Here is a 16,035-nt window from a genome sequence, read left to right on the forward strand (position 1 = left end):
CTTATGCACATTATGTTGCTGTGAGATTCATAACAAATATGGCAAGACACATTTTCTGTAGACACGTCTGTGTACATATGCTTGTGTGTGTGTGTGTGTGTGTGTGCATGTGTGTTTGTTTGTTATCTGCAGATCAAATTATTTCTGATTATATTTTTATTGTGGTGTTGCATTTAGTTCAGTTGTTTGTACAATTTTAAAACAATTCTGTAAAGGTATTTCGGGTTTTGAATATTGGAGTGTGTGATCAGAGCAAAAGTCAAGGCTCACTGATGTTTGAGGCTCTCAGAGCATTTGAATAACCTTCACATAAGTTCCCATTTCCCAATACGCATGCGCACATCTACACCAAAGTCTTTTCTTTGGAAGATGGAAGCCAAATGTCTGGAAACTGACTTCACATCTGTATCTCGTTAAATACACTAATATACCAAACACAACAGTGTGCACTCTTTTGTGTGCACACAAACAGATTAGACATTTTCTGTCGGCTGTATAAAGGCAACTGTTCACTTAAACTGAGAAACACAAGGGGGGACGTGTGTGTGAGTGTGTGTGTGTGTGTGTGTGTGTGTGTGTGTGTGTGTGTCTGTGTGTGTTGTTTCTATATTCCTCTTGTGTATTTATTTGAACCATCAATGTAACCTAACATGTTATGCTAGAGTGAGTCCTCTCCAGTTACACTTTTAGCTTCTAATTAATTTGGGCCGATGAAGTTCATGAAAAGACAAACCGTGACCAAAAACAAACATATGCACAGAAAATGTCTCCGGTTTCTTTTTAGAGCTTTAGAAACAGTCATAAGGATTTGAAGCTGTAGAAAATGCATTCGCTATTCACCAGGTGGGACAATGTTGTGTTTTAGGCTAGATAGCACACATTTATTTCAAAAAAATAAATAACCAAATACCGAACACTATATCACATTCTTCTGGAGTTTGCTGGTCATGCCAAATATCTTCCATAATGTGACAATGTGACTTGTCTGCTGTGTGTATGTGTGCACTCGTGTGTGTGCACGTGTAGGTGTGTGTGCGTGTGGGTGTGTGCGTGTGCGTGTGTGCGCGTCTTTCTATTAAGTGCTGCGCGTAATTCGGAGGACACATTTACCCAATTGCACTCAAATGGAACAGGAAACATTTCTTTACAAAATAAAAGCATTTAAAAAAAGTTTGTGAAAATAGAGTTCGCAATCACTAACACATGGCGAAGGAGAGGTAGAAGGTAACTATACTTAAAACATTTAAATAAATAAAAACATAGTTGTAATATGACACACGATATCACGTGAAAGATAATTGTTAAGATAAATCATCTGCTTCTTCTTTTATTTTGGTAGACAAGACCGGAAGTAAAGCTATCTTTTGTCTGGCTTGACAATGATGGCTAATGTAACACTCCGGCACAGTGGCGTCTGTCACAGCTACTCTGGACATTACTCTGAGCAGGACCAAGTCTCCGTGGCTTCATTGCAGAATGGATATGAAGCTGTTGGCAGTCGTGGCTGCGCTCACGTTGGTGATGTATGCGCCTCCATCACAAGGTAGCTACGGACATCATTTTCTGATTCGTGTGTGTTGTCGGTTGAGGTTTCTTTGGATGTTTTTTTGTTGCAAGTGATGATTACCTGCACGTTATTAGAGATTGTTAACGATTATTTGCCAGGATGCATCCAATGGAGTGTTTTGTGTATGTTAAAAATAACTAAAAACCGTGTATCAGTGGAGAAGAATGTTTAAATCAGTGCCACAAGTATTGTTATTTTGATAAAATAATAAATTATATTATATAAACAACCATTATAGGCTTTTGCAATTATGATTTCATGTGTATGCTGATTAGGATTTTAGTGAAGTATCGTGGTAAAGTCCCAAATTGATATATACCCAAAGTATCGACTATTTAATTACAATACCAACATTCAATTACATACAATCGAAGTGCAAAAGTTGCCGGAATTAATGCCAGTCTCTTGATATAGATATGTAATTATAATCTCCATTCCACACATATGAGTTAAATGGATACATGCTCGTTCAGGAGTGGGGACAACATATTTCCCGCAGCGCGTAAAGCACCAACAGGCTGCTCGTGTGGCTCGAGTAAGGAATTCCCAGTCGGATCACCGAGCACCGTGTGTATTTGTTCGGCTCTTTGTTTTCATTTCACGCGCAAATGAGGCAGCTAAGACAAAGCCGATGCCGGTACATGGCGACATCATGTCACCTAACTTGAAGGTGTTTAGTATTTTCTCATGGAAATACCAGGAGATCATGTGGAAAACACAATTTGCATAGAGTTTAATCCATAGCGGTGCTTCTTACCATTTGTTTGTACCTGCTCAGTTTCCCTTTTCATATCTTTTCATCTCGTTAAATTTGTTATTCTCCTCATGATCGTGTAATTATTAAGGGAAGCAATTATTCACATTCAGAAAGCAACTCTATGCACATGTCATGACCGAAATGAGCAGGGAGAATTGTTTCTCTATCTTGTCGATAATGAATGCTGAATGCATTTCCACCCAACTGTCACTGAATAACTTCATGCATTTTTCAAGGCTGTTGTGTTTTTTCGTAATGTAGCGTTCATGAAAAAACAAGCAGTGCAATTTATTTTTCCACATGAATCAACTGTGAAATTTTCCTAAAAACTGCAATGGAAAGTACTCGCATCCATCATGAAGTTTAAGGACCACACACACATGTGCGTGACTGAAAGAGCTGATTGTTTGTGGGTCTGATATGTCTCATACTATGTGTGTGTGTTCTGGGGGGCGAGACAACACACTTTTAAAGCTTAAATGTTTAGTTTTGATCAAATGTTGGTCCATATTGTCGGCATCTCCCTGCCACCCAAAGATAAACGGGTAAAGATAATAGATATACACATATTTGTAGATTTATAGTTTCTCTGCGTGAATGCTTCAATTTAGACTTGTCATCTGAACCATTTTCAACTCTTTTAATTGTTGTGATAATGTTCAATCTTATTTATATCCAACAAAATATATCTGGCAGTTCCACAGCTTCCACAGAAGTGAATTAGCTTAATTTAATCTGGCATTGTATTGCTTTCTTTGAAACATGCATGGCTTTAAATGTGTAACTGATAACCATCTTCTCTCTTAGCAAAGCCCATAAGTCTGGTGGAGAGATGCTACTGTCGTTCAACAGTCAACAGCCTCCCACGAGGCTACATCCGAGAGCTCAGGTTCATCCACACGCCAAACTGCCCCTTTCAAGTGATGTGAGTATGGTTTTGAATGCCGACACAGATTACTGCTTTACTTTTCCATCATGGTCTTAAAAAGTCAGACAGGTTTTCCCCCTTGTTGGACATTTCTCACCATCAATCTCAGAGAGGCGACAGGCCAGAGAAAAGAGTTGTGCATGCATGTGTACACACACGCCCCTCTGCCACTCGCTTTCACACACATGCACAGAAAGCATTTACGACAGGCCCACTGACGCATCCACAGGAAGTGGAAAGTAAAAGGGAGGTGGACATTGGATGCAGTTTTGTTTTTAACAGGAAAACAATAATTCTGGGTTTTGTAATCGGGTTTGTTTCTTAATTTTATCGCAGCAGTTTGTCCTTACTGCAATTCCAACCTTTGGGCCTGATCTCATTCCTTGTTACGGCCTCATCATTTAGAAATTAAAGTGTGGAGCAGCACAACGTGGCTGGGTACAATAGACAGGAACAGTTACATGTGGGGGGAATATAATTGGCAGGTATGGAAGAGAGAAAAACAGAGCTTTTGTTACTCAAAAAACGAACGTGTGCGCCAAAGGAGGCACGATCTCCTGTATCGAGACATATGATCCAGCCTTGATCCATGCTGTAAATAACCACAGGGTTATGCTGGATTTAGAAAGTAGCCTGTAGCCACGCGTTGACGGATTGATCTCCATGCACTCAAACTTTTAAGACATATTAAAGTAGTTCAATCAAGGGTGAAATATTAAACTTAAGGGATATGATATTTGAGAACTGCCTAAATGCACATGTGCTGCAACTGTTGCAGCATCAGATGGATGGTAAAACAGTGATTGGTCACCACCATGAAGAAGATGTCTGTGTGTCAAATCGACAAGGCAGTGGTAATTCAGTCTGTTTCATAACAATGTGTCAAGACACCTGATGTCACAGGTTTGCGTAACTCACCCTTTCATCTTCAACTGAGGCATACTTGCCATAACACTGAACTCTTTTCCTTTTAATGATCAGTGCCAAGCTCAAGACAAACAAAGAGGTGTGTGTGAATCCAGAGATTCGGTGGCTGCAGCAGTACCTGAAGAATGCCATCAACAAGTAGGTTGCAACAAATCAAACTAATTTTCATGGATTGTGTGTGTATGCTGCTGTCGTACGTCAACCTCTAACTCAGAACTCTGCAGGAAAAAAGTCACTTCCATTCTACAGAAATTTAAAGTGAGGAATACAAAAGCACATCAATAGATCATTGTGTGAGTGACAGCTTCCTAATTGCCCAATTTATATTGAATCATGAATTTGAGAGACATGTTGGTACATGACCAAGTGGGAGTGGAGACTGAAACACTGGCTTAGATGTGGGATGTTACATCAACTTTAAATCATGTTTAATCTTCTGTGATCATCCCTTATCTTCAACAGGTTTAATACAAACGTGGACTTATATCACACTTTATTAAGTATTTGATGAATTCCTAAACATCATTTTCATATTTTGGTCACTGTAAAATTATTGCAACAACTTGCATTTTACAATCATGTTAAAGTTGGTCTGAGATTGGGAGAGCTTAAAGTCACCTCCGATGTCAACCATCTCTTTCCTGCTCAGAGGAAGGAGAGACTTTTCACCATGAAGTTTATAGAAGAGATGACGTTGCCACCCTGAACTCTGTGCAGTCATATATTTCTGAGGATCGAGGACGCCTGTAGTGGTCAGATAAAACAAAATACACTGTGGTGTGGAGGCAGATACGTGTTTGGGGATGCAATAAGGGAATTTCCTTTCCACAGGAAGAAAATCAAATGATTCCTGTAATCATTGACCCGATGAGGATGTTGATGCTCCAGCCTCTGACACAGACACTCAAATCCCGCCCCCAATACCGCAGTCAGACTGTCTGTCTCAAGGATGATTGTGGAGCCCTTGACTTGTGGAGGTGTTAACATACCTCTGCATGACAAAAGCCCATGAAGAGAGCAGACGGTGGTCATTTGCAATGGATCAGACCTAATGTGTTTACAATTACACATACACTGGAGGGAAAAACCTATTAACAATGTGTCTGAAGGCACACCATCGTGAGGCATGTGTTATGCTACTCTTTAGTTAGGTAGATAACACCCTGATTGGCTTTTTAATGTTAATGTTGAAATGTGGCTCAGCATTTACAGAGTATGATTCCAAAGTCAACAATGAAATTGCCCACCCATGTTCAATTGTTTCTATTGTTAACATTTGTGCTGTGGTATGTGTATGCCACTCTGCAAATGCTGCAAATTAACATATGACAAAATATTCAGGAATAAGATTTTTCAAAACAAGTTTTCTCCAGTCACTTGCAATGAAGTCAACATTAAACAAAATCAAATCTTGGGAAGAAAAACCGAACAAGTAATTTACTTTGGAGTCAGAGATGACCAACTGACTGAAAAGGGAATGATTAATCATCTGGAACTAAATGCACACATACATTCAACTTCATGCGACCAAAATGTTATGCTCTTGATTGTGGGTCAAGACATGTTGGTCCTGTAAACCTGAATGAGCTGTTTTTGTGAGATAATGCTGGGACTGCATACATTCTGATCTTTGGCACCATCTCTTTGTGATCTGGGATCCAATCATGGCTGAACAAATACTCGTTCATTTTCAATATGGTGTTGACGACTTCCATTTTCACACCCACATGTTTGCTCCACATGAACATGAGACAAATAATGTTTGTCATTCAGCTGTAGTTGTGTTGAGTTGTGTTGTATAATCATTTTTTGGGGTTTAGACAAAATCAGAAGTGAGCAATTAACTGTGTGAACAGTTTTTGATTTTGACATGTTGTCTATGTTGTTCTATAACACTCACATCACATCGGCTTTTCTTTCTTTTAGGATGAAGAAATCCAAAAAGCGCCATTAAAAACCTCTTGCCGAAATCCTCCTGAGCCATCGCTGAGGGTTTAAAATATCGCAGCTATGTAACATGTGATATGAGATCATCTGGTATGTTGAACAGCACTTATCCCGGCCGGCTGCCACGCTGCGGCCTTTTGCATGAAATGAACCGACAACTCTTCATAACGAACACCAATCCACCAGCCTTGTCGCCATCCTCACCATCACCACCCTCACAACTTATAGAGACTGTAGACGTTATTAGTGCAAAGTGCAATTATATCTGTGAGTGTATGTTTTTCTCACTATATTGTCGATACTTTTTTGTTAATGGACATCAACAGAAAATAGCTACTTTTTAACAGAGATGTTCACATCCCTCAAGCCTCTGTGTCATTAAGAAAAAGGTCATGGTGTTAAATGGAGAGAGGTGATGGTCAGCAGGAGGATTTTCTCCACAACAAACATGAGTTAACATCCCCCTTGTATGTATCAGAGTCCTGTCATCTACGGAAACAATAGAAAAAAAGATGATGTCTAATCCCTAACTGCTTAACTTGGTCTTCTCTGATTTTAAATTGTACACTAGTGACAACAATGAAAAGTTTCCATTCTAAAAACGTGCAGTTGTAGAGTTTGCCAAGTCGTATTTCATGTTTCAAGTTAATTGGCACTGTGGAATTTAAATGGATGCCAGTTACCCCCCAGACTGAGTGTAACATGTATAAAAGAGCCTAGTAAAAATGGCTATTACAATGTTATGTGATGGAAGTTAGAATGCCAGAAGAGCCGGAGCATTTCCTGAGCTGTTCTGTACCAAACATGACGAACAGGACAATGAAAAGCTGAACATCTGGATCCCAAACCCGTTTTAATTGACAGCGAGTCAAAATTTACAGGAATCATAATGCTGTGTCGCTTAACAAGAGATGTTGAGAACACATGGTGACACTCACCAATCACAGTTCACTGTCTTACCAAATCAGTCAAAAAGATAAACACAAGCAACCATAAAAGAAGGATATACTGCAATTTCTATAACAGTTACCACATCAGTAGTTAAGCACAATGGTATACTGAGAGCCACAGTAGAACAAGTATATTATAACTGACAATAAAGAGATGTACATATATGTGACTACCTATGACTGTTATGCAGATAGCAATGCACTTTATACCTGATGTATTCATGTTTTAAACAACAGTTACTAAGTCTGATCATTAAATTTTGTCTTTTGTCTTTTTCATGTTAATCATACGGTTTGCATTCGGTTTTTTTAGTTCATTGAATGTGCAGTTGTGTTTAACTGTCAAAGTCTGGAGATCCATTCATTTATTCATTTTAATCTCATGTCATTTTAGTCACATGTACAATTAATATGATACAAATGTTTTATTTTTGTACTCATTTTTGTACGCATTTATAAAATTAAATCTAACCATTTAAACGAAGGAACTGTATTCTTACAATTGCCTCACACAGCCACAGTTTTATTGTAAAATGTGTTGGTCAGTAAAACAAAAAGGAAATCTTTGTAATGCTGACACTTTTAATGTCTGTCTATTTTAATGTATGCTTCCCTTTAAATGTTATGTGGCTTTTACCCACACATACACACAGTCCAGTTAAGCAGCTCTTGACATCTTTATATTCAGTGTAAACCAATGCGTTCTAGAGAAAACACACAGCTGCTGTAATCTTACTGTACCAGCAGGTCAGAGGGTAAATCTAAAGACTTTGATCAGTGAACATATGTTCAGCTTTACTCAAATGAAGGGCAATGATCCTGCCAGCTATTTAACTACTCAACAAGCCACCATTAGTAAAACATTAGAGCAAAAAGAGATGAACTTTTAACATCCCTCTGGAGAAGTTAAAAGGGAATGATGTGAGGCGGAGCACAGTAGTTTATGTGATGAGAGTGAGCGACTGATTGAAACATCACGGAGCGATAAAGGGCCGTGAGTGCCACTCCACAACCAATTTGTCTTTACTCACTGATAAGCTTTGAAGTCCGATTGAAGAGGGATACAAGCTGAGTCAGCAGCACTATTTTGTGAGATAAAGCCATGGATTTAGTCACTTATTTAGCTCTTCTGTGCCAGTTTGGAGTGGAAGTGAATCAGAAATAATCCCTGTATGAAGTGATTGTGTTAAACTGATATCACTGCAGCTACTGCTGGTAGCAAGTATTTTCTTCCCCAATAATTTGAAGATTAAGCAGCTTGTCTCATGTCCCATTTCATCATTCAAAGGGCACATCTTCATCATTTAAACTGTTAACTATTAAACAAATAAAAATAATTAACTTTAAATCGTCATTCGCCTTCAATTATCAGTATTATATTATACAGTTATCTATATTATCACAGATCTTTGTGGGTTGCACACAATCATATGATATGTCCCTCGATTAAAACCAGTTGTTTGTAATAGATCTTATTTTTGGATCTCTGCCAGCACCCACCAGTTAAAACATGCAGGCAGTGTAACTGGTGCCACGTAGCCTGAGGTATACTTTAAGTTATATTGTAGGTGCATTTTATATTGACCAGTAAATGCGGAGGGACAAAAATGACATTTCTTGTCAAATATGCTCAGTCATAAAAAAAGGGGTGTCTGATGAACAAAATAGGTAATTTAAATATACAAAGAGCTTTCAAGAACAACGTCTCCATTTAAGAGGCTATGGAAAAGTAAATGAGGTGTGTCGAAGCACTGATACCTTTGCCAGTCACGTTCACTGAAGTGTAACAGGACATCATGATTAAAGGTTTAATTGCAGATGTACATGAGTGATCTTCCACTGTGTCGTCAAGTTGGGGCTCGAGGCTCACTGGGCACAGAGCCTGAACAAACACTCCAACGTTTTCACAAGTTCATCATCACCGAGACGAGCACATAGATCTGAACTGCGACTCACTGCCACTTGGAGAAAAGGGAACGTAATTCATACAGCAACTTTTAAAATCCAGAACTCATTGAATTCAAGTCTGAGTTTTATAATATTGTAAAATGTTATAGAAAATGATGATGCCATGAGGCTCCTCAGCACCTTGGTATGAGCTGTACAGCCAGCCCTGAACTGACTTACTCAAAGGCTGCAGGAATGTTGGAGACAGGAGAAGACATGTGAAATTCATATCCAGCATTGCCTTTAAAACTCTGTTCAGAAGATGTGTCATGTTAAAGGAAAGATATGACACATGAATAAAGGAAGAGTGGGCCATATGTGCTCATTTAACTTACGGTACATGTTCCCTCCATCTTTAACTGTAAGGGCTCCCAGATGTGCAGCCAATAAAACACCACTTAGTGGTTATTCATCATGAAAAGCTGACCATGAAAATATGAATTTTTAGTGTGTGTGTGTGTGTGTGCGTGTGAAGGTAACATGGGTCACGTAAAGCCACTTCAAGTATTGGTCCCATGGACATTTCTCTCCCCAGTCAGACCAGTTGTTAATCAAAACTGCAAGGTGATAAAATAAACCTTGGGGTCAGCTTTAACATGTGTGTGTGTGTGTTGTGTGTGTGTCTGTGTGGGTCGGTGTGTGGGTGTGTTTGCAGTGTGTATGCACATGTATACATGTGTGATGTCATTTCCTAACCCTAACCCATGAACTTTACTTAGCTCCGTACCTCCAGGCATGCTGGCAGCTGAACACAGCAATTTAGAAGCCCTTATAGTTTGTCACCACCCGTAATGTCAAGGGTTCATGCAAATTGCCCCGTGGATTGTATTAGGTGGTCCAAATGCAGACACTTCCTCATTAATGTGATTTGACCCCAGAAGAGCGAAATGCTAAAAAACAATGATAATATCTTTCTCAGAAATTAAAACGATCAGGTTTTCTACTGAGCAGCTATGATCTGAATTGTTTGAACTGGCAGGATGAAGATGTGAGTGTACACAGATCTGTTGCTCTTCAGTGATTTGTTGTCCACTGAACGTCTGGTTATATTTGCTTGTGCTCCATGAAAATGTGCTTTGCTCAGCAGGTCCTTTGGACTGACTTCCTTCCCGAAAGTAACTGCTTCAGCACACATACAGATATATTTATGAAATGATGCATGTGTGTGGTTCTGCTGAACTCTTGGACAATAAAATTCTGTAGCTTTTAGGAAGCCTATTGTTGATAAGAGAGAATGGAATATATTTGCGCTCGCATTTGATCTCCCAACGGAAAACGTAAAATGTTCTGTTTCGACCCTGCCGACACTGAGCTCAGAGCACAGGGTCAGCCACTGCGGGCAGACACCTTGCTGTCATGTGGGATTGATCTTTGTTTTTTACAAATTACTTGTCACCCAGCTTTAGACTCTGAAAGAGTTCAATATAGAGACAGCTGTATCCGCAGCTCCTGCTCTCTCTCAACCACAGCTCCCCCTTCTGTTGTTATTTACCCCCCATGTCCCAGACCAGGCCACTGCCCTGGGGCATCATGTGCACCAAAATCACTCTCCCCAAGGGAGACATTAGTAGAGTCATAGCTGTTCTTGTGTCAGATGACCCGTAGCACATTTCCACGAGTGCACACTCTTGCTCTGAAAAAACTCAAGTAATGATTTATAAATTACTTGTTGATTATACAAAAGGAGGCACTGAGTGTTGTTAATGGCCTTAACACTGCCAGTGACCCGCCAGAACATTAATCACAATTATGACAAAATTACTCAGCTGATTATCTCAGAAGAGTGAGTCACTGCGATGGCGGTGAAAGTGACCAACATGCATTTTGTAATAATAGCGGGATGTGTGTGTCTGTTTGAGAATGAATGGGAGGCTAATAGAGAGGCCCCTATGAGCGGTTAAAATAGCCCTCCTGTAGTCACTCTACCTTTCATGTGCTAATATTGTTGAGGTTATGAGTCCATAACACCATCCGTCTTCACACAGATGTTTGCATGGACATGGGGGCCTTCCCTCCACATCCAAATTCCTTCACTGGGATTCTGTTTTCCAACTCAGGAGAAACACAGCAGACTATGTAATTTAGGTACGGATGAAACACAAAGGATTCACACACTCAGGGGACGTAGGAGGCCTCAGTCCGCGGGACCCAGCGACGCAGAAGCTTCACCAATTTTAAGCCTCACCCATATCACACACTAAACTTCGCTCCATCCCCATTCCTTTTAGGATTATCACCCACATCCTAGTTGGTTGATCGACCCGGGTGCCTCCATGAATGGTGTGATTAATGTCTTCCCATATGCAGTTCTGAGTGACACCCAAAAAGATTGAAAAATTAAGACCATTAAAGATGTGACCAACCATAAGAAGAACGAAACAATTACCCCATTATTTGGAGATGAAACCAATGTTCTGTATTCCAATCATCTCCAATAGCACAGAGGATTTTACTTTCATGAAGCCGATCACTACAGAGCCCCTTCTGTTGGGCAGCAGTGTGACTCAGAGCCTGAGCACGCTGTGCAGATGCAACAGACGGAAGGAGGTCTGATGCCTCATACCTTCATTTCACCCACAATATATCTGATAAGCGTTTTGATTTCCATGATCGCAAAGAAACATTTGGGATTGTCTTTATTTTTTATTATGCAGTTATTTGTGTTGGTTTTATCTGATAATATATTTGACAAATACTTTCAAAGAACATGTAAAAAGCGCATTTCCCCCAAATATTGTGACATGGGACAGTCACAAAGAAAGCTCAGTATGTTCCCCAAAAGAGCTTACACAGTGGTGGATGTACTTACACCAGGTATGTATAAATTGGTTAGAATAAAGGTCAGTTTTGGAGAGATTTGATTTGTCTGTCATGTCCATCATTAAATGATTATTTAATGTGACAATTGTGTTTGTGCAATCCCAGGAAAATTATTTTCTAAGTGATGAGAAAGACAGCGTGGGAGTATCATCAGAAGAAAGAAGATCATATTTATTGTTGGACAATCAGCCTTTAACAGTCTTCATAATACTCCTTGGCCAGAGCAGCATTGTCACTAACTGTTTAAAAGTTGGTATTACACTCATTTAAATCCTTGCCTGCTCTGTCTGAAGGACCAAAACCCCAAATGTACGATGATCTCATCACACAGCTCCAGCTTCTCTCTGGTGTTTCCCAACCTGCCTTTCTATAGCCTTTCTCTCAGTTTGCAGGGCATCATATCACACTAAGAAAGACCTGAGCTAAAGTTCTGAAGTTGTAAGACCATCCACCTAGCATTGGTGCATTTGGTCCACTTAATAAAGCCTTTGTGAAATCACATATTGTTCTTGGAGAACGCAGCACACAGACAAACCAGTTGTCTGTTGCAGTTAAGTAAAACACTTCAAAGAAACAAGAACAAAGGCTTTCTAAAACCCAGACGAAAGGAATTCTCTATCAATCTGGTATGAATTCTGTGATACATGAAGGAGATCCAGTACAAGGGAACAGTGTTTGGCTACTGCCTGCTAATAGAAAGGAACTATTTTAGAATAATAATAATAATTTCCTTCATAACCATCACAAATTCAATTTAGTCCAATCGAAAATAAATAATCGCAGCATGTGTATTCATTCCAGTGGGTGTTCTTGTGACAAGCCCAGGTTGTACAGCTCATGAAAACGGTGTCCAAGTTCAGTGGAGCATCTGAGCTATATCACAACAGTGCTGTGCTGGCCAAGCTGGACGCGAGACAAATCTGGCATGGCTATTGTCTTGAAGAGACTGCAGAGAAGTGTTTTCCTTTCTTTGGCCTCTTTATAGAAGCTCACAAATCAGGATGCATCTTCTCACTGTTGCTACAGGACTAATCTCAAGTATAGCGTAACATTGCCTCCTCAAAAATAAATATGTCTATTTATTTTCCCATATAACAGGTCTGTGTACATTGGCCAGAGATTGTACAGAACCATGAATGCAATGAAAAAATTGGAAAGAGAGAAGCTGAAAGATAATACAAAACCCGTAACAGCAAAAAAGCTGCCGCAGCTGGTGCGTTTTGACATGCTGCCGAAATTCTGCCTTGAACATAACTAATTAGTAAAGAGAGTGATTTAATTGATATAACCAGGAGGATGTTAATACGTGAAACAACAATTTGTGCATGCATATTTTCTCCGTTTTAATCTTACATTTGAAATAACTATAGTTATTTTTCTGAAGGCTACTTTCTGATTTGTGTCACTCACACATAATTTGAATTAATTTCAGTGCTTTAAATATTCAGCATGAAATATGTTGAACAGAATAAAACAAGAAGATGCAAAGATAGTTTAAGATATTATTTCTCACTTTCTTCGACTAGTGTTCATACAGGCAGTTTGGTTTCTGAACGGGCACATTGCGTGGCCTCCGGTATTGCTGCTGGCAGTTTAAAAGTACTATAGTATAAAAATAAAGTTAAAAATATTCAACTATTTTAATGTTAGTTTTACATTGACTTTGGATGATCACACAGTGGGAAAATGTTTCTTTGGAAATTGGTCCTCTAAAAACTATGATTGTTTACAAATATATATACTGTATATACTATATATTGTTGGAAGAACACACAAAATGCAACAAAACATATTCCTAAAGAAGAACTGTTTGGTTTGACACAAAACACAAGGCAAGGATCCAGCTTCAGGTTCACATTTCACGAGTTATGGCGTATTAATGCTGGCATCAAATAACCTTTTACATTTACTCCCTCTCACATACTCACACACTGATCCCTCAACTTTACCGAGCTGCAAAGCAGCCAACATTTAAATTCCCGTTCTCTGGGTGTAACTAAAGATGTCTCTCCACCTGCAACATGAGGTTAAACTTTGTGATTCTGTTTCTCCTCCAACTCAAACTGTTACATTCAATTAGAATGAGCTGCACTGTCCTTTCTTTAGTGTTCGGTGACTTACAAACCACAGCTAGAGAAGCCGTAGCACTAAGTGTACTTTGTCAAGCAGTGAGAGCCGGCAGTGCTGGTTGTTAAAGCTGAAAATGCTCCGGAGAATCATCCAATAATCCTTACAGAACAAATAGATGTAACGTATGAAGCTACTGACAGTTTGCTATCGTACCGGCTGACACTAGACAGTCACAGGCCACTGCCGGCATTCACCAGTGTCTGTCCCATAATGTTGACTATTTAACTATATTCTATTCCTCTAACAGATGATGCTATAATCTGATGCACGATTTTATATACATTTAGCAAAATGCCCCAAAAAATTCTGGTTGAGCTAAATCTGCAACTCTCCTGCCTTTTATCTGCCCCCATGTGAAGTAACGTTCTCACTAAATGTTCTCCGTGAAACTACAAAGCAGCCAGCCATACTCGTCTTCTACACACTCACGGCAGCTTCTACAGGCCACTAACAGAAACAATCATAGGCTACCAACATTGAGAACCCCATTTCCTGACATATAAATACACTCATGGGCACGCTAACAGCGTTCTCTCTTAGCAGTCTGTGTTTCATTGAGCCTTGTGAAAATTACTGTGACAAAACTGCACCCGCTGTTGATGGTTAGCTCAATACACAATTGTTCATTTGAGCCACAGATCCCCTGCGGGGTTTTTATTACTTGCATTCAACGATCAATACTTAATAAGAAAATGGCTTGTCAACATGTCCTGGGTGAAATTTAAAACACAATAACACGGACACGAAAGTGAAAGCTGTGGTTAATATTTTTCAAAACAAAACTTATAACAAAAGAAACAAAACAATTGAAAAGGCTTTTCCATGTGTATGTTAAAAAAAAAGTACTGACAGATTGTATTGTATAAGTTTGTCACCAACCGCGCCCTGCGCTGGGACGTTAAAGGGCGACGCCGTTCAGTGAAGATGACTTTGCTGAAACGTTGAACACGCAATTCAAATCCTTGTCATTCATGCAGAACATCTTTAATGGATATATAATAATAATAATAGGGCAAGAATGCCTCCTCAACATTAATGTTTTAAAAAGACATAAAAACATGTCAGTATCTGGAATGAGAATGGTTTAATTAAAAGATGTAGGTCATACAGACATGAGGAGGACGAGGGCAAGGTGTGAGCATCTGTCCTGCTTTTCAGCCAGAATTTCAGAATTAGACTTTGAATGCGCAAGAGTTGTCCTAAGATAAAAGAGAAATAAGTAGAAGTAGTGAATAGACATTTGTATATGGATAAACTGATGCAATAGAGAGATAGAAAGATAATTTTCCTCCACATTTTATGAAAAATACAATGCACCAATGGTGTGTGCATGTGTGTGGGAGAGAGAGATGAGTGGCTGCATTGTGCGTAATTTCCTCTGGGGTCAAAGAGCATCTCACACCTTCTCAGGCCTGGTAATTTCACTCCAGAGATGGAAGCAGTTATTGGAGTCCCATGCAGTAATTACACGGCAGTCCAGAAAAACTCTTAAGGTTACATCCATGTTATCCTGCCTGTCCAGCCCTTGGGATGGACCTGCAAATTGCTCTCAGTGCTATTTCATCTGAACTCATTAGCTCAGCTCTCAGTGTACATAGCCTATGCTGTCGTGCATATTAATGTGAAATCAATTTCAATTGCCATTGCACAAACAGAAGATTGTAAACAGAATGAATCCAGCTGCATTCTGATTATTCATCAGGGATAGGCTATGCCTGATTGCACCACCAAGTCTTTGTTTTTGGTAAAAAAATTACATTTAGGCCTATGTGACTGTTACAGATGTTTCCCATGTCAAGAAAAGCATAGCATTCCCCACATAGCTTTGAGTAAGAAGGAAAGAAAGCACTTGTTGCTCATTCAGTGATACGAATGCACACTAAATAGCATGTTGAGGCTCAATAGAGTTTACAGCCATGCTAGCGCCACCATGAGTCTGCAGGCTCAGTGATGCTTTGAGCTAAATGCTAACGTCAGCAAGCTAACATGCCCACAATGCTTATATCTTGTTGTTTATAGGTAGCTGATAGTATTTACCTCGTCCACCTAGTGTTAGCATGCT

At 39.5% G+C, this 16,035-nt stretch overlaps 1 protein-coding gene across 1 annotated transcript; it reads left to right on the forward strand.

Moving 5' to 3' along the window:
- The first annotated feature begins 1,435 nt into the window (after nt 1-1,435).
- cxcl12a (chemokine (C-X-C motif) ligand 12a (stromal cell-derived factor 1)) lies at nt 1,436-7,560 on the forward strand. The gene is made up of 4 exons (XM_056436285.1): nt 1,436-1,543; nt 3,132-3,249; nt 4,234-4,317; nt 6,106-7,560. Exons 1-4 carry the CDS (start codon nt 1,477-1,479, stop codon nt 6,131-6,133), a joined length of 297 nt encoding a protein of 98 aa, XP_056292260.1. The 5' UTR covers nt 1,436-1,476; the 3' UTR covers nt 6,134-7,560.
- Nucleotides 7,561-16,035: the final 8,475 nt, after the last annotated feature.

This window comes from Pseudoliparis swirei, chromosome 17 (assembly GCF_029220125.1).
Source record: "Pseudoliparis swirei isolate HS2019 ecotype Mariana Trench chromosome 17, NWPU_hadal_v1, whole genome shotgun sequence".
NCBI lineage: Eukaryota > Metazoa > Chordata > Actinopteri > Perciformes > Liparidae > Pseudoliparis > Pseudoliparis swirei.